Consider the following 22,444-nt stretch of genomic DNA (forward strand, 5'->3'; position numbering starts at 1 on the left):
TTCTGGAGAACAGCGACTTATATGCACAACTCCATCGAGAACAGCTACACTCCCTGCTGACACAGTTTTAGGAGTAGTTCCTCCCAATGTCACACATCCCAGAACTTCAGTGCTCATTTGCTTATGTCTGACATCCAGAATTTTGAGTACTGCTCGATATCCATTAAAAGCTGGATTGAGGTTTCCTGAGCTTTCTTGAGCATGGTTCGCATAAAGAGCATCCAGGGAATTGGTTCCCACAAGGACTTGGGGCACGTTCATCAAATCAGGGACCACTAGAGCTAATGTTGTAACTTCTGCTTTTACTCCCAGGAACTCCTTAGGAAATATCAGAGTGAGCTCTACATAGCCTAAGTAGGGAACCGATTGCCCATTTGCTCCCTCCACTTCCAGTAAAGACTCAAGTGGCTTCAACGGGTGATTAGATAGATGATCGTGGTAAAAGGAAAGTGGAATGGTGGTTACTTGGGAACCTGTATCTAGCAAACAATTCACTGGAGTTCCTTCAACAAGCAACTGGGCAGTACACTTCATTCCAACCAATCCTCTTGGTAATTTTCTCTGCATTACTTCTTCACAACACTTGTTGAATACTCTTCTAGGTTTATTAGGGCATGTGGGTCTTTCCTCAGTTTCTGTACGCCCTGCTACAGAGACTGATTGGAGTTTAACCGTGAGGATGCAACTTTGTTATTCAGGTCCCAGTGAGCCTGTTTCTCCCTCAGCTGACGACGTTTGCTTTCTACTTTGGCAGAGTTTGGATCATTTTCACAATTTACGGCGATATGACCATCTTCCCCGCAGCGAAAGCAGTATCCTGGACGCGGTCGGGCTGAGGTCAATCCATCCATACTGACTGATTTACTCTCTTCACGTCTTGTCTGCTTGGGCTGTGACATAGCAGAAAGGCTCCTGAACCCGGATGTTCTTTCTGGCTGACGTTTCTGTGAATCTGAGACGGTTAATTGAGCTTTTAACTCTGCAAGCTGTCTTGTTAATTCGACAATTTCCTCAGCTTCTGAGCTTCTGTTCTGGACCTTTTGGGAAACTGCAGCTTGAACCTGGGCTCGTAGTTCAGTCAGTTCTTTTTTCAGCGAAGTCACATCCACTACTTTGGAACAAGCAGGCTGGCACTTCTGGTGAGTCAATGATTGCATGGAGGCAAGTCGAGCATGAATTTCTGATATTTGTTTTCTCATGGAGTCTGTTTCAGGGGCTGCTCCGCTGACTACCTCTTGTGAGTGAGCAGACAACTGATGAGCTGCAGCTCGTGACTTGGAAGTGGCTAGACTTTGTTTAGTCATCCCAAAATGACTCCTCATCCGATCCTCCTTTGAAGCTTGCCGGTCTTCTTCCGCTCTGACAGACACCACAAGTTCAGCGAAGGAAGGTGGGTTATTCTTTCTCCTTTCCAGCTGAAGACTGACAATTAAGCCATTATCCCAGCACCCACGACAGAATTGATTCAACAAACTGCGATCACGCTCCCTCTCTGCAATGCCACCTCTCCTCACCGCTGCACTTAACATCACTTGTAATCGATGCAGGTAGCTGGAAGGCTTTTCTCCCTGATTCTGCAACATCGTCATGAACTTTGCCAGCAGCTCTTCCCCATCCTCCACTGATGCATACACTGATTCTAGCAACTCTAAATATACTGAGGGCGATGATTGTGGGCTAATGTGTTTGATTACGTCAGCAGCAGGTGGAAGCAAGCTGTCTAGAATTCTTCTTGTACGAGACAAGTCTGAAACCGATGGATCATCCAGTAGGAATTGCACACTTGCTCGCCATGTTTCAAAGTCGGGTTCATTGGGTGGGCGTGGAATTTTCCCTGAGAAGGATCTGAGACGTAGGGAAGTATGCTGGGCTGTCATATCACTTGTCCTCACAACGTGCTCAACCACGACTCTTTGCACACCAGGAGGATCTATCATATCCATGGTCAGAACTGGATGTGGTATACCTGTGGCTGAAGGATTGTTAATTCTACCAGTATTAGGTACAGTATTCATCTCATTCTCCTTGGACAGGTTTTGAGTTTTCTGGCTTCCAACACCCAGCAATGGAGAAACATTTGGTGAGAAGGTTCCATCTCTACTTTCTCCCATTCTCTGTGATGTGGCGGGTGACCCACGGTCATTGACTGAACTGGCAGTACTGAGTCCCTGAGTTTGGGAGTCTGCTACATTACAGCTGGGCAAATGTTCGGTGGGAGGGCCAACTGACCTCATTTTTACTAACTCCTCTTGAAGCACTTCTTCAAAAGATTTGCCAGTAGCATTAGCAATGGCTTTCAATTCTGCTAAATAGCCCTTAGTAGCGTCATCTTTAACTACAGGTGAGTATACACTGCTTAGGGCACGTACAGTGAATATGACATCTGCATCCGAAGTGCTAACAATACTTAAAGGCAACAGAGGGTTCAGGTTTTTCATTGCAGAGCTATGTGCAAACTCTATTATAGCCTGCCGATGAAATTCAGATGTTGGGTCATCAATAAGCAGATTACGACTAATGCTGCCATACCGTACAAGCCATGCTTCTAAGTTTTGGTCAGATTCACTCAATGTTATGCCACCAACTATGACAGCATTGGAAACATTCACGTTTTCTCGTTCCACTATATCCATACTGATAAAACTGAGATAGCTTGTTTCACAGAAAGAATTATCTTTTTGTCGTACTGAGAGGTCACTGTTGTTGTTAGGCAATCAATCTCCTGGCTGGCTCTCGCCAAGTTTTTGTACCGCTTTCTATCTGGCTAATAACTTGTAGATTTAATAAATAATTAACTTGTTATATGCCAATCTATGGACCAGCGTCTCAGAAGGACAGATTCGCTACTGAGAAAGATGCAACAACAACAGTGAACAGACTTGAAGAATAATTTGGTTGAACACACAATGTGTATTTGTTTGACTGCATTCAAAAGGTAAGTTGAATCAATGTGAAATAATAAAAAATATATATATATATTTTCACAATTGAAAATATTGTTTCTGAATTTTCCTATCAATCTTTTCTTTTCACAGGTTTCGTGAAACTTTTCCCTTGATTGTCAACAAGGTAAGTACTTTATTCACTTTAACTCAGTGTTCGATTCACCCAAAAATTAGTGTTCAAGTATCAAAACCCAAACAATATATCACTTGTCAACCCAGAAAATTGACACTTCTCAATGAAATAAAATAATGTCCTTTGATCTCAAAATCCTCAATTTCTCAGTCTTTCAAGAAAAACAGTTCTTCAAATGGTCCATAGAAGTACAAATGTCTTTTCTTTGTCCATGAGGAACATCTCCATCCAAAACACAAAAAAAGAAGAGTTATTCGATTTCCTACCATTCGCAGAGTTCAGAAAATCTTTTGTTTCCACAGAAAATCCAAGAACAACTCAAGGGAGGCTCGCCAGTCCAAACCCTCCTCAAAACCACTGGAAGGCCGGGACAAATCCAGAATACAGGCATCGGTACATCTCGTCACATCGGACAGGACAGCAATCCAATTTTGGACAAGGGCAGAACAAGAAAAACAGAACAAAACCAAACAAAAACAAAAAACCTGACCTTGAACAAACAAGGTCATGAAAATATCATGAATATCTTCATTGTAACAACATACAATAAAGTTATCAATCACTATACATCATTCAAATTACACAGAACTTGAGTATTCTGAATATATGTACATGTATCTTTTCAAATAAAGAATATTTTCTTCATATATGCAACGTCTGTGACTATTTTTCCAACATAGCGCACTAATTATTATATAACTGACAACTTTCCGTCACATACTTGAGCACACAGTTAGCTCGTATGTACTAAAGACAGCATTACACATTTTTTCATATATAAATCAGTCACAAATTCAATTTCTCTTGCTTTTTCCACTTAAACAATAATAATGATTCAATTGTGATGAATAACAAGGCAAATTGACTTACCAAGGAGATCTTTAAACTCACAGAAAATTCCAGAATGGAGCGGTTACAACGCGTCCGATTTAAACCCTTTTCTTTAACCTTTTTAATCAAAAATACACTTCGTAAACACTTTAGCAACACTCTGTCGCTAGTAAAGTATATGCATATCACCATTAACTTTTATATTTTACAAATTGAATGTCCATTTCACTCACATTACAATATCAACGTCATTCACAACCAATGGAAAATAAAATGCGTCACTTCACTTACATCAATCCATCGATAAAACACATCCAGAAGATTATTTCTATGTTTCTGTTCCCCGGAGCGTCAGCAAACACCGCGCTCATCAGCACCTATGCACGATAGAGAGAGCTGCCTCTGACTCCACGAGCAAACCTCGTGCAAAATCCGGAAACTAATTTCTCCGCTGCGCCACATTCTGCGCTCTCATTGGCTCACGTTGTATTAAAAGCTACTCTCTATTGGTCACATTAATAACCAAGTAAAATATATGTTTATATAAAATTAATATTTTCTTTTATAATAGTACTCGTTTTTAAGTAGTTCTCAATAGTTTTGTTTATATATTAGTATGTTTATATATTAATAACTTTATTTCTATATTACTCTGGTAACCTTGGTTACACTTCTCATGGTTCTGCCCCCTTTCAGGTAAAGCTCTTTGTTGTATTACTCATTTGTAAGCGTCACAACTATTTCTGTTCAAGGACTCTTATTTTAATTTCACAGTTCCTGTGTTTAGTACTCAGAACTCATTAAACGAGAGAGGATTTGTGATTGGCACTGAAACGATGCAACTGACGCTGGTAGGTCAGGTGAATGTAGTCTGGATTACTTTCATACTACACACATCCATACTATATAGAATGTACTTTTTCAGCAGTCGCAAAGTAAGTACTTATTCAAAATAAGTACCTACTCAAGATGGTATGCAATTTCGGGCACAACCAAAGTTACCAAGTATTCCCTTGTTTGTTATTGATTATGTTCTCCACCTGTTTCTAGTTTGATTCATTATTATCCTGTGTATTTATACTCGTTGGTTTCTTTGTGTTTTCTATCTGTAACAGTTGGTAGCTGTGATGAAACGCATGAAAAAGAGTAGACGAAACTTGAATAAATACAAAATGGACAACATAGGAGATTCATCAGGAGAATAACACAACCAAATAAACTCATATGACACTGAACCCAGAACAGAGGAAACTGAGGACTTAAATATACAGAGATAACGAGGGAAGTAAATGAACAACAGGTGAACGTAATCAGTAACTAAGGGAACTAAGTAGCAAACGAAACCAAAATACAATGAAACTAAACAGACAGAGATTGTTACACTAGCTTCTCTCTCTACTGGACCTGAAGTCAATTTGGATAAATGTGTCTGCACAATAAATAAATTCTAACTTTGAGAACCAGACTCGATTTTTGCCTTTCTAGATTTGATTTCTTAAATGTGTGTAAACAGGTCAGTGTGTTCATACCTCCTCAATACTAAACTCAGCAGGCTCATAGGTGCTCTGCTCCGCTTTAGTATCCACTGATCCTAGATCAGCGGTCAAAACCTCATCAGGACTGTGACTGCTGACAGGAGACACACCTGACATTACAGACAAGGACAACAAAAAATTGCACAAAATGTATACATGTATGTTACATACACATACGTGATACATACATACATACTGTGTATATACAATTATGTCCAATTAAGATTCTTTTCTTTTTATAGACATGTTCTTTTTCTTTTTATACAATTCTGTTTCTTTTTATAGAAATAAGTCAATTGTCAAAGCTAATAAGCATGAAAAAGTTGTACATCTTTATTTTTCATCAGACTAAACTTTTTCTATCAGTACTTTTAAAATGTAATAAAATATAAGTATGCTTTATATTCGCCATTTCTATAGACTCGTCAAGTTTTCACAATGGATTCTGTAATTGCCTTCTCTGTCAAAACGGGGTCGTAAAAGGCAGTGTAATTATGCTGACTATGCGTGCGTCTCAATCAGCTCCCTAGTTCACTAGTCAGGGCACTGATCAGGGAGTCGGCCACATTCATTTAAATGGTATACTGATACACAACCTAGGAAGCTAGGGAGCTGTTTGAGACGCAGGGTATGTTTTGGATGCCAGATGCAAAAGGGATTAAGTCATTGTTCAAAGAGCCTAGTAAAAACCCAAACCCAGTAAAAACCTACTTGAAATGAAACAGGTCATGTCAACACTGAGTACATGTTGGCATAGTTATTGTTTTTACATGTTTGCAACTTAAATTACACATTTCAAATGTATTATAGAAAAAGCACTGTACCACAGGAGAAAAGCATTGTGTTACCTGGTCCGAGATCTATGCCTGATGGGATGTCTGCTGTGTTCTCTGCATTCAGACTGGGCATCTCTAAACTACCGGTTTTACCAGAATCCTGGGCAGAGAGAGATTGACCAAAATCTTAACAGCTCAAAATTTGACCTGCACTTTGCACAACTGTTAATCAGTGTTAAAGGGATAGTTCACCCAAAAATTTAAATTCTGTCATCACTTACTTGTGTCGTTTCAAACTTTTATGACTTACTTTCATTTGCAGAACATAAAAGAAGATATTTTGAAGAATGTTGATAGAAAGTTGGTGACCTGTTTGGTTTCCACTGACTTCCAATGTATGAACAAACAAAATACTGAGACATTTCTCAAATTATCTTTTGTGTTCCACAGAAGAAAGAAAGTCATACAGGTTTGAAACGACACAAGGGAGAGTAAATGATGACAGAATTTTCATTTTTGGGTGAACTATCACTATTAAAGGGATAGTTCACCCAAAAATGAAAATGTGATGTTTATCTGCTTACCCTCAGGGCATCCAAGATGTAAGTGACTTTGTTTCTTCAGTAGAACACAAATGATGATTTTTAACTCCAACCGCTGCCGTCTGTCAGTCATATAATGCATGTCAATGGGAACTTCATCTATAAGAGTCAAAAAAACATGCACAGACAAATCCAAATTAAACCCTGCGGCTCGTGACGACACATTGATGTCCTAAGACACGAAACTAACGGTTTGTGCAAGAAAAAGTATTTATATAATTTTTTACCTCTAATACACCACTATGTCCAACTGCGTTCAGCATCCGGTTGGTGAGGTCAGAATGCGCTCTGACAACGGCAGTGAAGTCTCGTACTCATTGAAGCAAAGAGCGAGACATCACTTCCATCATCAGAACGTGTTTTCTGACCTCACCAACCGGATGTGGAGGGCAGTTGGACATAGTGGTGTTTTAGAGGTAAAAAATGATATAAATACTGTTCAATTTCTCGCACAAACCGATCGTTTTGTGTCTTAGGGCATCAATGTGTCGTCACGAGCTGCAGGGTTTAATTTGGATTTGTCTATGCATGTTTTTTTTACTCTTATAGACGAAGTTCTCATTGACATGCATTATATGACTGACAGACGGCAGCGGTTTGAGTTAAAAATCATCATTTGTGTTCTACTGAAGAAACAAAGTCACCTTCATCTTGGATGCGCTTGGGTAAGCAGATAAACATCACATTTTCATTTTTGGGTGAATTATCCCTTTAAGTACCAAAGTTTGTCTGTTTAACTAGGCCTTTAATCAATAAAACTGAATAACACACAAGTTACATTGTAGCATTCGGGTGAATCTCACGAAACCTGCCAAGAACTGTCTGATGATATGTTTGCAATGTGACATTACAAGAAAGTTTTTTTTTTTTTTTTTGTCTAAAGGCCAAGTCACACAGCACCGACAAATACTGACAAATGCGAACAATCACCAGATGACAAACGGTGATTGAACATGTTCAGTTGAAGAAAACGAGCACAGACAAACATTAACAGTTGCCGACAGGAGAAACACACTGATCCAACAAAACCCGACGTCTGTTGCCGTCTGTCGGTGAGGTGTGAATTGGCCTTTAGGCAGTAAATAAGATTGCATTACAATAATGAAAATCTAATCAGAATCACAATTAAAAATGAGAATTACAATGAAACGCCTGGTCACAGTTACAGTAATGACAATACGTATTTTTCTGTATTATATCACATTAACTGTCATGAAAGTAATGTCACAATGTAATGTAATATAATTTCTTATTTTTACTTTTGGGGCCAGATTTACTAAATGGGGCAAATTAGTGTGAGAGCGCAATTCCACAAATGCGCCGATGGGATTGGCACGTTTGCGCTTGATCTACTGTTGACGCACAAATTAAAGAACACAGACGCAGTCAAATCATTTACATAATGACCAACACAATCTACCAAGAGCAGCGCAAATTAGAGATGGGTCACAAACAAGCAGAGCTGATGCTCATCAGGTGCGGGTCGACACAAGCGCAACTTGTTACATGTAATATATGGATAACATCTTCCTCTGGCATTCAAAAGAGTGGAAAATATTTTCTCCCTTCTATTGCACGCTGTCTGATCTCTGCAGTGTCTCCTCCTAACAGCAACAATTGCAGACATGTCGCAAAATGGGCTAAGACATGCTTTTCTGGGGGGTTAAATAATGGCGCATATACCAGTAAATTGACAAGCACAAACATTAATAAATCACGTTGCGTGATTCATTTAAATACTCTCCTCCAATAAATTTTGCGTCTGAAAGGGAAACTCCTACAAATGCATATGCAATAAGGTCAGCTGCAAAAACAGCTCAGTCCATGCTTTTTCAGCCCTAATTTTGCACTGCGTGTCTTTAGTAAATTCCGACAGTAGTTTTTTAACACCAAAAGAGGGTTTGCGCTGGCGCAAGCTGTTAGTAAATCTGGCCCTTGGTTTCTTGGTAAAATGTGACCTGATCATAGAGTTGCCAACTGTCTTGTGTTAGTTGGGATTTTTTTTGGGCAAAATGATTTTATCATAGTTGGAGTCTCATATCCCCCACTATGTGTAAATTAAATCCTGTGTAAACTTTACTTGTCATGACAATCAGTGAACGTCTTGTTTTCTTTTTTCAAAGTTAAATATGTAACACTTGAGCATACAATATGAGTACCAAGCATACACATTGTTAGACCCTATTTAGATGGGTTTCAGTCCCTCTACATTTAATCTCAACACCCCCAAAATTTGTGTTTGTATGATCTCTCTTTATATTTGCTAAAAAAGCTTGTGAATTTCCATACCACTGATTACTGTTTGTTACATGAAGGCATGGACCGCTGTCTCCTGTGATTCATCTTATGTTCAACAAAAACAACAAATAAATTGCAATCAGATAAGCCACCGTTACAGATGGTATTTTTTAGATTACTAAACTCACATCATGCATCACATTAGATGTAGCCTGAAATCACGATGAAAGCATTATTCACCTCCTGTAGCATATTTTGTGGGTACAAAGATGGCAACCCTTTGAGAGATTCACTCTTTTAGAAGAGTTAACATAACCAGAATAACTAGATATCAAATAACAGGACTATTTCCCTCACTCAGTTCATTTATGACCACAGAGGTGAGGAAACTGTCTGTAGACGTATCAGTGATATTCACCAGTGTGCTGTTGAAGGTTTGCTGCAGGGGACGGGTGGAGACGGGTGTCAGCGTGTAACGAGTGCCTAGAGCCCCTCTGTTGGTCATGGTGATTACTCGTGAAACTGTCTGTCCGACCACATGAGTGCCAAAGTCCACAAGACAGTGATCAACAACCATCTGGGAAAAAAGGGAGATAATGGGATTTTCGAGAAAACACAATAACAAGCCATCAAAACCCTAAAAATGCTTATTTGTTGTGAAATTAATCATGTGAAACATGTCATAAATTACTATACAAAAACCTCTACCTCACACGTTTTCTTGGAGCACTTTATGGCCACAGAAAAAGGCCCAGTAGCCGACTGAAAGTGAATCTCACCATCCAAATCCACATCGAGCTATGATAAATATTGAATATTTATTACTATGGAGCATTTGCTGATCATTTTCATTATATTTAAAGAGGGTAAAAGAAATCATTGTATTAAATTTCTTTTTCTTTTTTTCTTTTTCTTTTTTAAATGACTGATTAAACTTCTTAGCCCTAAATCTGCTCTGTGTTTAGCATTAAGGAACCATAAACATAATACTATGATTTTCTGAAATGATGTGTATTGTGAAAGGGGCTATACAAATAACTGATTGTGACAAAACAACTACCAATGAGAGTAAAATTAGCGGAGCTCATGTGATCCGTCCCATGTTGCTGTGAGCAATTTCACTGTTCGCTATGATTCATCTCTACCCACATGCAGGGATATAATAAAAACAAGTTAAAACAGAATTCATCTTATTTTTTCTGCCAAAGCATCTCATGGGACCTACAGAGTGAAGCAAAGATATATTTTTCCTGTGACAAACACCAGATGTGATGCAAGTATGGAGTAGGGAAAAACCTTACCAAAGGTCTAAATATAGCCTCCAGTTCACAAGCCATGCCTGCAGACATGGGCCCTGGTGGCTCGAAACTGCAAGAATAGAGGTCACACGCTTATTAAATTAGTAAATAAAAGGACACGGCTTGATAGTGACTAATTCGAAATTCTTTGCAACAACTACAGATTGCATTTGCATGAGAGATTCACCCTGCATTTGCATCAAACTTTGTTGTTAGCATATGCAAAAAGGTTGATAATATTGAAATAAAAAATAATTCCTATTAAGAGACAAAAGCTAAGTTTTGGTAAACTATGGTGTGTCTGTGTGATTTTGTCTACATTTTGGGAACCAAATGAGAGTAAAAGCTAAAATCAGCTACACTGTGGGAAGCACTGTGGGAATGTTAGAAGAAATAAAGAAGAACAGTTTAAAGTCTATAGCGGTGTCCCAATTCAGAGGCTGCATCCTTGGAAAGCTGTGCTCGAAGGCCGAAAGTGTCACAGTGGCACGACTAAGGTTGTCTTAATTCAAAGGCTCCTTCATATACAGCCTCCTTTCTCTGAGCCGCGAAGAATTGAATGACTGGATCCTTCACAGCCTAGCCTATACCAAGATTCATTGCACGCCAGTGACAACTGGATTTTTTTTCAGAGAAAATGCCAGATTACACTTTTGAATATACGTATTAGATCATACGGTGAATGATGAATGATCATTTTGATTCATCATACTTGAACGAAACAAATGTACAAATAAACCTTTTAAAGGTTCAAATGTTGACTTATCTTACTAAGATGTGATTTTACAGATAGTTTATACTCATTATTATGTACATAAATGGAGCAAGCTGAACATATTTATACAGGTTGTGAACCCTGTTTTGTTTTCAAATGTTTCTGCCACTCGTTAACGACAGCTGTAACAGTTGCTAGGCCACAACAGCAATTCCCGTAGGCTAGACAACCTATTTAACAATGCTTGGTTCGACCTTAACTGACTTCAAAGTCATGACCTTCGTAGTATGCAGCATCTGAACTGGGACACAGCTCATGTGAACCGGAAGTTGCATTTATGTGGTTGTGTGCAAATTCAGCAGGTGTCTCCATCGTGGCCATTTCACAAATGGTTCTCAGAAAGGACATGTTGATCCTGTTTGAGCCTGTTTTATTTCTATCAGAAGATGTTATCTCTTAATGTTGCCCTACTCTAGGCATTTAAGAGGGTTGGTGACTTGCATGCCTTGTAGGTCAGTCCTGTGAATATGGACTTTGCTTTTGGGCTTTTGCGGCATCAGCCAATGAACTGGCATGATTCTATAGAGTCTATAGAGATTCTGTATGTTCCCAATGTGTCATGACCAAGCGGCAACCTCCCCCAGTTTCTCTTGAAGCCATTATGGAAGTGACTTAAACTGCAATTCATCGACTGGCCGCTAGGGACAGGCTCCAAAAGAGCAGAATCGTCTCAGGTTATGACTATAACCATAGTTCCCTGAGAAGGGAACGAGACACTGCGTCCAATAGGATCGCTTTGGGAACGCCGTCAGCGTGATTGCGTCTGATACACGTATGTCAACTTAGCCAATGGCGAGAGTGAACGTCACAGGCGGGTGACGTCACGACCAGGAAAGGATAAATACACATCCGGCCAGACCGGCTTCAGCTAAACTGCCGAAGCAAATCGATCACAGGGATGCAGGGAGTATGGCAAAGGGACGCAGTGTCTCGTTCCCTTCTCAGGGAACTATGGTTATAGTCATAACCTGAGACGTTCCCTTTCGAGGGAACTCCACACTGCATCCAATAGGATCGCTTTGGGAACGATATACCAAAACGCCATAATACCAAAATGCCTGTAGTGTGAAACTGTGGCACACTCAAGACAGAAGCACTGAGGACCCTGGAGCTGCGTCCAGGTCAAGATCGTAGTATCTGACAAAGATGAGTGGCGAGGACCAACCGGTCGCGTCACAGACCTCTTTAAGGGAAACTCCAGAAATCAAGGCCTTGGAGGCCGCCATACTCCTTGTAGAGTGAGCTCTGACAGCTAAAGGGCATTGCTGGCCAGAAAACTCATAAGCCAGTGAAATAGCCTCGACTATCCACTTGCTCATTGTCTGTTTGGACGCAGGGCGACCCCTGTTATGTGGCCCAAAACAGACAAACAGTTGATCCGCTTTTCTCCACAGGGCAGCTCTGTGGACATAAGCATCCAGTGCTCGCACTGGACATACAAGGTTCAAATTTTCCTGGTCCGAGTTCTCAAATGGAGGAGGACAGAGAGCCTGCAGCACTATAGGCCGTGGAACATTGGTCAGTACTTTCGGGATATACTCTACTCTAGGGTAAAGGAAAGCCTTGACCATCCCCGGTGCAAATTCCAAGCACATGGGGGATATAGATAGGGCCTGAAGGTCTCCTACTCTCTTTAAGGAGGACATGGCAAGAAGGAAAACAGTTTTTAGAGTCAGAAGCTTCTCTGAGATGGTATCCAGTGGCTCAAACGGAGCCGATGATAAACTTTCCAACACGATAGCCAAATCCCAAGCAGGAACTCTAGTGCGCACTGTAGGCCTCAGCCTCAGGGTGCCACGCAGGAAACAGATTACTAATGGGTTCTTCCCCACAGTGGTACCATCCACATGGGCATGGTAAGCCGAAATATTAGACACATACACTTTTAGTGTAGAAGGGGTCAACCCAGAAGAGAAACGATCTTGTAGAAAATCCAGCACTGAACCAATGGGGCAGTTAACTGGATCTAGCTGTCGTTCTTGACACCAAGAAGTGAACACTTTCCACTTCAGGGCGTAAAGTTTCCTGGTGGAGGGAGCTCTGGAGCTAAGGATGGTCTCTACAACCTCAGTTGAGAGACCAGATTCTATGAGCTTGGCCCCCTCAGAGGCCAAACCCACAGGTTCCACATTCCTGGGCGGGGGTGAAATATCAAGCCCTCCGCCTGAGATAGAAGATCCCTCCTGATCGGAATCTTCCAAGGTGAGCCATAGAGCAGAGCTACAAGGTCCGAGAACCAAAACCGGCTCGGCCAGTAAGGTGCTACTAGCAGTAGACTTATCCCTTCCCAGCGAATTTTCACCAGAACTCCCTGGAGCAGAACAACTGGGGGAAACGCATACAGACGCAGCCTCGGCCACGTCTGTACCATGGCATCCAGTCCCAGAGGAGCTGGATGCGTCAGGGAGAACCAAAGTGGACAGTGCTTCGTATCCTGAGACGCAAACAGATCCACCTCTGCTTGGCCATATATCTCCCAAATGAGCTTCACCACCTCTGGGTGAAGTCTCCATTCCCCTGGCCTCAGCCCCTGTCTCGACAGGATGTCTGCTCCTATATTCTGGGTCCCCGGGATATAGATTGCCCTCAAGGAGAGTAACTTCCCCAGGGACCACAGGAGGATCTGGTGCGCCAGTTTGCATAGTGTACGCGAACGCAGACCCCCCTGTCGATTTATATAAGAGACCACTGATGTGTTGTCTGTCCGGATCAACACATGATGGCCTCTCAGGTCTGGGAGGAAGAACTTCAATGCATTGAAGACAGCCATCATCTCCAGGCAATTTATGTGCCATGAGAGATGATGGTCCCTCCACAGACCCTGAGCTGAGCGGCCTTCCATTACCGCTCCCCAGCCTGTGAGAGAAGCATCTGTCGTAAGAGTAGCTCGACGACACTGAGCTCCTAACACAGGGCCCTGGGACAGGAACCAATTTTTCTTCCATATAACCAAGGCGTGGACGCACCGCCGTGTGATCTTGATCATACGAAAGGGGTTCCCCCTCTGGGAAAATCCTTTGGTCCTGAGCCACCACTGTAAGGGTCTCATGTACAGCAGGCCAAAAGGTATCACGTTGGACGCTGCTGCCATCAGACCCAACAGTTTTTGAAACTGTTTCACAGTGAGTGACTGGCCTAGCCTTACTCTTTTCATGACTGATAGAATAGCAGTGATGCGAGTGGGTGAAAGACATGCCCGCATCGTCACTGAATCCCAAACCACGCCCAGAAAAGCGGTCCTCTGTACTGGAGAAAGCACACTCTTTTTGGCATTCAGTCTCATCCCCAACTTTTGGATATGAGCGAGGACGACATCTCGATGCCGAACCGCCATTTCCTCTGACTGTGCTAAAATCAGCCAGTCGTCTATATAGTTCAGAATGCGTATGCCCTGCAGCCTGAGCGGGGCCAGCGCTGCATCTACGCATTTCGTGAACGTGCGGGGTGAAAGAGCTAGGCCGAACGGAAGAACCCGATATTGGTACGCTTTGCCCCCGAAAGCGAACCTCAGGAACTTCCTGTGTTGTGGAAGGATGGAGACATGGAAGTATGCGTCCTTTAGATCTATTGTGACAAACCAGTCCTCGGATCTGATTTGAGTCACAATCTGACTTAACGTCAACATCTTGAATTTTAGTTTCTTGACTGTGCAATTCAGATGGCGAAGATCTAATATGGGACGCAACCCTCCATCCTTTTTTGGAACTAAGAAGTATCGGCTGTAAAAACCTGACTCTCTGTCTTTTACAGGGACCTGTTCTATAGCCTCCTTTGCTAGTAAGGTCTTTACTTCCTGTTCCATTATCAGAGCCTGCTCGGGATGCACTAATGTATAAAGCACCCCGTTGAATCGAGGTGGGCGGAGGGCCGCCCTCAGAGACCAGTGGCATCAGGACCTCTTTTGAACCGCAGCCTTCTTCGCTTGAAGCACGACCCTCAGATCAGTCTTCTGCTTAGAAGGCTTGGGCTGAGAGTAGTGATGCACCGAAATGAAAATTCTGGGCCGAAACCGAAAATTTAGGATGCACTTGGCCGAAAACCGAAACTGAAGCCGAAAATGGCTTCTTTTAAAAACGTATTGATTAATTTTTAATGGATCTGAAATGAAAAATCACAAACCAATAGAATAATCATCAAACTTTTATTAACACTTTTTGTTACATAACAAAACCTAAAATATTTTTTAACAATAAATAAATAATATTATTCTTCAAGTTTTCTTCCATTGAATAAAATAGATTAACATTTGTGGGGGAAAAAACAATCCACAATTATCTGAATAACTGCACACAAAATCACAGAATGGCAGTGGGCCTCTATTCTGTTGCTGCATGTAAACAATTAACCAATGTTGTTTTGCGGTACTCCTCATGTTCAATTGGATGTCGTGTTTTCAGGTGGTGTATCAAACCTGTTGTCGAAAAGTTCTTTGGCACCGTACCCCCTCGTGAGACTTTTGCAGAACAAACGTTACATATTGCAAGTTTGTTATCCTCATCTGAAACTTTAAAATACTTCCATACCGCTGACATGCTTAATCTTTGCAAACGCGTGCAAACAGCTCGACCGTGAGTGAAACCTGCTTGAGCACGGAGGGGAGGGGTGGGTGACGAGTGATAACAGCTTGACCGTGAGTGAAACCCAAGCGCTAGCGCACAGATGGGAGGGGCGCGGTTGACATTAATTTTCGGTTGACATTTTTGGCTGGATTTTTTATTTCGGCGACCGAAATTTCGGTGCACCCCTAGCTGAGAGTGCCGACCCGGCCCACCGTATTTTTGAGGTGGAGCACGAGATGCGACACTCTCCTTTTGCTGCTGCCTATATGAGGAGCTTGACGGCTGGGGCTGCTCACGCCCAGCAGCCCCAGAGGGTTGGTGGCGGTGCGGAAGATATTTTTTAAATGCTTCCGCTTGCTTCTTTGCCTCCTGGAACCTGTCGACGACTGTGTTGACAGCGTCACCGAACAGACCAGAAGGCTGAAGCGGGGCATCAAGGAGAAAAGCCCTATCTTTGTCCTTCATGTCAGTGAGACTGAGCCACAGATGCCTCTCTGTCGCCCAATAGCTCTAGCGGTCTCCTTGGTGGCTCTGAGAGACAAATCTGTGGCTCGTCGCAGTTCGCCATCCAAATCCCTCAGCAGGTCGGCTTGATATGCTTGCATTATACTCATTGTATGTAAGCAAGCACCAGCCTGACCTGCCGCCGTATATGCTTTCCCAACTAACCCTGATGTGGTCTTTAATGGTTTAGTGGGAAGCGTGGGGGCCTTCATGGACGATGCTGAGGCAGGGGACAGATAGCTCACAAGCGTCTGCTCCACCCTCGGCACCGCCCCATAACCATAATCTTTCAGCCCTCTTATATCACTGTATGTTTTAACTTGAGGGCTGAACAAACGTGCAGAATATGGTTTCTTCCACGATCTACACAGCTCACTATGCAAATCGGGAAAAAAAGGACGGCCCCGTGGTGAAGGTGATACATTTGATGTGAGAAAACGCTCGTCTAACTTGCTTTTCGGATGAGCGCCTAGTTTCTCGGCCGGCCATTCAATACTTAATTTGGCAACAGCGCGAGTTATCACCTCCACCAGCTCCTCATATGCAGGGGAAAGAGATGGCGAATCCTCTTCCCCCAATCCGAAGCTCAACACATCCACCTCCTCAGAACTGGAGTGTTGAAATGACGGGCTCTCTCCCCTGGCGGAAGAAACCGCAGCGCGGGCTTCCGAACCCAGAGATTGAGCGACAGATCTCCCGGGTGAAGGCAGAGAAAGAGCGCTCACGCCCATCTCAAACCCCTCCGCGAGATCCATCTGCGATCCCCATGATGTCTTTCTCCGCTGTGCCTTGGCAGCAGTGGGTCCATAACCAGAGGGAACGCTAGCCTGATCAACCTTCTCAAAAAGTGACAGGCGGGAGCGGAGCGTGCAAAGCGGCAGCCTCTCGCAATGCTCACAGTCAGCCCCCTCGAAGGCTGCCAGAGCATGCTCCACTCCCAAACACATAACGCACAAATCATGTGTATCTCCACCCGTAAGGAAGCGGGGACATGGAGGAGTACACTGTTTAAATAAGGATGTGTTCGCCATGAAATATGCTTCTGTATAATGTAACTTGACAGACAACAATAAATAAGACACACAGTTTGACACAGACCGCTTTGCTGAGGCAGTAAAGCTGAAGCCGGTCTGGCCGGATGTGTATTTATCCTTTCCTGGTCGTGACGTCACCCGCCCATGACGTTCACTCTCACCATTGGCTAAGTTGACATACGTGTATCAGACGCAATCACGCTGACGGCGTTCCCAAAGCGATCCTATTGGACGCAGTGTGGAGTTCCCTCAAAATTGATGGGCGATTTCAAAACACTCATTTTTCATTTTTCAAAAATGAAAAAATATCTTAATTTGTGTTCTGAAGATGAACGAAGGTCTTACAGGTGTGGAACGATATGAGGGTGAGTAATTAATGACAGAAATTACATTTTTGGGTGAACTAACCCTTTAATAACTGATAAATAACAAGTTGCACTTACATTCATTCATAATACTTAGTAAAAGATGTCATTAAACAAATCTAAAATATCAAATACAGTATTTAAAATACGTTTTTTATTTAGTTTTTTCACATTCATTTGTAGATTCAATGTGAAATGATATTTATGATTGCACATTTTAATGCTAGGTGCAATTAATTGCGATTAGAACTAATTACTTAAAGCTGTTCAATTATATGGTCATTTTTATATTCAAATTAATTCAGTAAAAAATTGAAAATGTTTCTGTGAGGGTTAGGGGACAAAAAAAAAAGTCACTGTTAAGTCCCCATCATGATAGAAAAACAAATGTATACGTGTGTATTTGTTTACACAAACCCTCATAATCACAATATTGAGATTAAATTTTACCTCATACCTTCGATTAAAGTAATGCGATTAAGCTCATAATCGTAGTAACCATAATCGCTTTAAACTAGGTGGTGTACGCCGATTTTAATCACAATAAATAGGCATGTAAACACCTTAATCGCATTATTCCCGCTCTAGATCCTTACTCTGATTATGAGAAATAAATCGCATTATTGGTGCACATGTAAACGTAGTCAATGTGGCTCAAATCTGGCTTAGGCAAAAGAAAACTCACTCCCACAGTCATACTCGGGAATAATTTGCTAAAAAAACTAAAAAAAACAAAAAAATTCTGTCATTATTTACTCACTCTCATGTCATTCGAAACCTGCATGTGTTTCTTTTTTTCTGTGGAACACAAAATAAATTATTTTGAAGAACATTGGAGTCCAAACATCAATGGACCCAAGAGAAAAGATAAAAAAGGAGAACATTTTCTGTTCCACAGAATAAAGCCATTCAGGTTTAGAAATGATGATAGAATTTTTTCATTCTTTTCAAGACAAACAGAGAGAGCCAGCAAAGGATGCCAGTACCATGTGCCAAACTGCTCTGGCTTCAAAAGAACATCCCTTCTATCAAATTGAGACTGATAAGCAAACCCCTAAATTTAAGATGTTTATGTGACATGCTAAAAAATCAGCCTACCTCACTGACACGTGATCTTTAAGATTCTGTGACACTCCCAACAGCTTACAGTAATTAGTCGTGTATGTGACATTGGTGAGTGTGACTTTCTTCTTGTAGACCTTCCCAACATCGCAATCCTGCAAACACAGTTCAGAAGCAACATGCAATTTATTCATTTTTATTGTTCTTCTGATTTGGAAAAAATCTGCATTTGGTACCTTAAACAGAATAATCTCTGGTTTGCTGATGAATGGTGGTCCTTTTGATTCTCTACGCTTTATAGTCTTTTTTGCTGCTTTTGAAACCAAACCTTTGTTCATGTCAGTCTTCATGGTGGTGTAAAATGTTTCAAGATCTTCTGATGTGGCCTAGGGGGACAGATATGACAGATATTAAAACAAACACAATTAACAACGATTTGTAGCTGTAAATGAAAGAATATTTATTTTACTATAGCGTAATAAAAGCAGCATTGAGGGGAGAGTAAAATAAAAATGAGTGATTACTATGTGTAGCAAACTAGGGGCAGTAGTGTAAACATAGCCACTATGTTAAGATTATGTCCTAAGAACTGGTCTGACCAGCTAGCAGTTAGCCAAGAGGTAATCTGTCTTACTTTTTCAGATTCAAATTTTATGTAACTGATTTAAAGTCAAGACCCGTATAAATAAATAAAAAAATAAGACTAACTTGTAAGACTAGTCTAAGCAGTTTATGCAACTACTATTGATTGTTATTATCAGACTGCCCTTGCTCCACTCCAGCATACCTACTGCTTTTTCAACTGTTTTCAAATGTAGTCTGCAGTAGATCACAGTTGCAATCTTGGAGCAAAGACAGTGTGCTTTTGAGATATGCCAATGGTAGAAACTGCAACACTCAGCATTGAGTGGCTGTCTCATCTCGTCTTAACAGATAGTCCCAACCAAAGCCCACTCCATTGGTTGAGCCATTGTGTGATGAACTGGGCTGCATTTCCCAAAAGCATTACATACTGAAAAAACAACTCACACCAGTCTTAAAGATAGTAAAATTAGTTCTGAAGAAAATAAATGAATTAGGGGTCATTCACACACAATATGTTAAAAACGTGAGATGCAGGTCAGTGGAATGAAAATTTTTTTTTGTGCTGTATAAAAGAGTAACTTCTTTTAACTTTAGTGGCCCATTGTTAGAACAAAGTGTCATGAACAAGGTGTTGCAAAAGACTCGAGCACAATGGTCAAGCACGTCCATCTAGCACAGAGAAACAATGGAAAAGCAGTACAAAGAGATGAAAAAACGTGCTCTGTAATTTGACTGAAATTGTTACCATATCATCTTTGTGTTTGTGTTCCCAAAGACCGGTGAACTCGGGCTGGGCCAGGCTCATCTCTATTTTATCTTCAACCTCCATTTCTACACACTCGCCCAACTTCAGCTCTGCAGAGTCTGAAGAGGAACTGACATCACTGTCACTGTAGGACCTGACGCAAGATGCTCTGGGACTTGACATTACATGCTTTTCCTGAATTAAACACAACAAGTGGAAAAAAGTGAATGTTAGTGAACCAGTATGTCGCTTCCATCGACATCTTTTGATTTGGGGTGAGTTGTATATTTAGTTATAAACAATATGACTCTATGACTGTAGTACAGACTCCATGATGTTATGCACACAGAAATAGTTCATTAAGGATGGCTTTGAAAACTTCAAATAGTGAACATTCAGCACTTTCTGAGGTAGAGGCTTACAGAGCAAGCCATGAGTCTGACAGCTGTGGAACTTTATTTAACCAGTTGCATGTGGACATTGTCTAGATGTACACAAAATAGTATGTCACAGAGAAAATGACGACAAATCTCTGTTCAGTTAGTATGCTGTTTTGGTTGATTAGCATAAAATCGAAACCAGAGCTAAAGGCGTTTAACAGTACAGGGGTTACGATACACCCCGTCCATGACACAAGTATGTTTTGCTAATTCATTCCTTTCTTTCCTTCTATCAAATCCTGATGAAACAATGATTTTATTCATTGGAACAAAAACCTGTTCATGTAACATCTTAACAGTACATTTTGCATCTATGTTCTGTTACTCCAGCCTCTACAATTAAAGACCTGGGTGTTTATTAGACAGCAACTTGTCTCTTGAAAATCATATTTTGTATGTTACAAAAAATGCATTCTTCCACCTTAATTAGAAACAATTCCAAGTTACAAAATATTTGACCTGTTTCTGATGTAGAAAAGCTGCATTCATGACCTCAAGACTGGAATGCACTAGTACACTGTAAAAGAAACTTTTTTGATTTTAGTAAACTAAACAAACTTTAATTTAATAAAATTGAATAAACTTAATTTACTATGTTTGTCTCATTGATTTGTCAAATGTATTTGAACTGACAAAATTAAAAAAGAGTTACTTTTGACTTTTGAAAGTTATATTCAACTGTCTAAAACTGTCAGTTTGTTCATTTTTACATTTGTATCGTTAGATATTTGAGTAAGTTAAAAGGGTAATCCAGCATTTTCTCTTAAAAAAATCCAGTCGTCACCAGCGAGCAGTGAATCTTGGGATAGGCTAGACTGCGAAGGATCCATTGATTCTATTATTTGTGGCTTAAAGGGATAGTTTACCCAAAAATGAAAATGTGATGTTTATCTGCTTACCCCCAGCGCATTCAAGATGTGGGTCAATAGGAACTTCATCTATAAGAGTAAATAAAACATGCACAGACAAATCCAGATTAAACCATGCGGCTTGCGACGATACATTTCGTGTCTTAGGACATCAATGTGTCGTCACGAGCCGCAGGGTTTAATTTGGATTTGTCTGTGCATGTTTCTTTGACTCTTATAGACGAAGTTCCTATTGACCCACATTATAAGACTGACAGACGGCAGCGGTTGGAGTTAAAAATCATCATTTGTGTTCTACTGAAGAAACAAAGTCACCTTCATCTTGGATGCGCTGGGGTAAGCAGATAAACATCACATTTTCATTTTTGGGTGAACTATCCCTTTAAGAAACGAAGGACGCATTTGTAGGCCACATTTGAAGAAGCCTTCGAATTGGAACAGCCTTTATCATTTCTGAGCCCAGAACATTTTCAGGAAGGCTACATGAGAGTTTAGGAGCCAAACAGAAAAAGTCTTTAACTCCTTTTGTGGAATTTGATATCTCAGGTACTATCAATAGTAGATATTATGATCTATATGAGCATGATGGACTGTATTGTGATACATGATCGATGAAATACAAAGATGTAGTCTTTGTTCTGGGCTCAGACACACTCTATTCACACAGATTCAACTCTTAAGGAATTTTTTTGATTTCATGCTAGTTTCCCTGTTCATTAGGGCCAAATGACATTGTATCAGTGAAAGATTTTTACAAACGAAGCTCAACATGCTTGGAAGCGATCTGTTTTGTAAAAAAACACTATTCAAATAAATGTAAATTGAACTAAATTTTCATTTTCATATTACATTCATAAGCTTACTGCACTTTCTCTTTGAGGAGCGCAGAACATACAATCATTTCATTCATTGTTTTAATGATACATGTGAGTGTCACACTAAGCAATCACTCGTACCTCTCTCCTTGTGTGTGCAGTTGGAGGCAGTATGTTCTGAAAGAGTTTCTCATCACGTTTTTTCTCACGGCTCAGTACAGGAGATTTTCTACGCCCCTCCTTCATGTTTCTTTCCGAGAGCAATTTAGCCACAATCTCCATTTTCCCAACTCTCTGTGTATCTTCAAATTCCCTTCAATAAAAAAGACAGAA

The 22,444-nt window shown here is 41.0% G+C and overlaps 1 protein-coding gene across 3 annotated transcripts in view; it reads right to left on the minus strand.

Moving 5' to 3' along the window:
* Positions 1-2,951: 2,951 nt before the first annotated feature.
* The window catches only part of LOC125280460 (cilia- and flagella-associated protein 74-like), a 34,309-nt gene continuing 14,816 nt past the window's right edge, over positions 2,952-22,444 (minus strand). For 2 of the 3 annotated variants that reach the window (XM_048211014.1, XM_048211015.1), the window contains exons 11-19: positions 22,253-22,424; positions 19,988-20,182; positions 18,894-19,043; positions 18,694-18,812; positions 10,362-10,428; positions 9,769-9,858; positions 9,479-9,637; positions 6,293-6,380; positions 2,952-5,554 (exon numbers count right to left, since the gene is read on the minus strand). In XM_048211014.1, coding sequence (XP_048066971.1) covers positions 5,433-5,554; positions 6,293-6,380; positions 9,479-9,637; positions 9,769-9,858; positions 10,362-10,428; positions 18,694-18,812; positions 18,894-19,043; positions 19,988-20,182; positions 22,253-22,424 — 1,162 coding nt within the window. In that variant the 3' untranslated portion in view covers positions 2,952-5,432. The remainder of the gene's footprint in view (positions 5,555-6,292; positions 6,381-9,478; positions 9,638-9,768; positions 9,859-10,361; positions 10,429-18,693; positions 18,813-18,893; positions 19,044-19,987; positions 20,183-22,252; positions 22,425-22,444) is intronic. The other variant, XR_007187614.1, reaches the window with a different exon arrangement.

This window comes from Megalobrama amblycephala, linkage group LG12 (genome assembly GCF_018812025.1).
Source record: "Megalobrama amblycephala isolate DHTTF-2021 linkage group LG12, ASM1881202v1, whole genome shotgun sequence".
Taxonomy (NCBI): Eukaryota; Metazoa; Chordata; class Actinopteri; order Cypriniformes; family Xenocyprididae; genus Megalobrama; species Megalobrama amblycephala.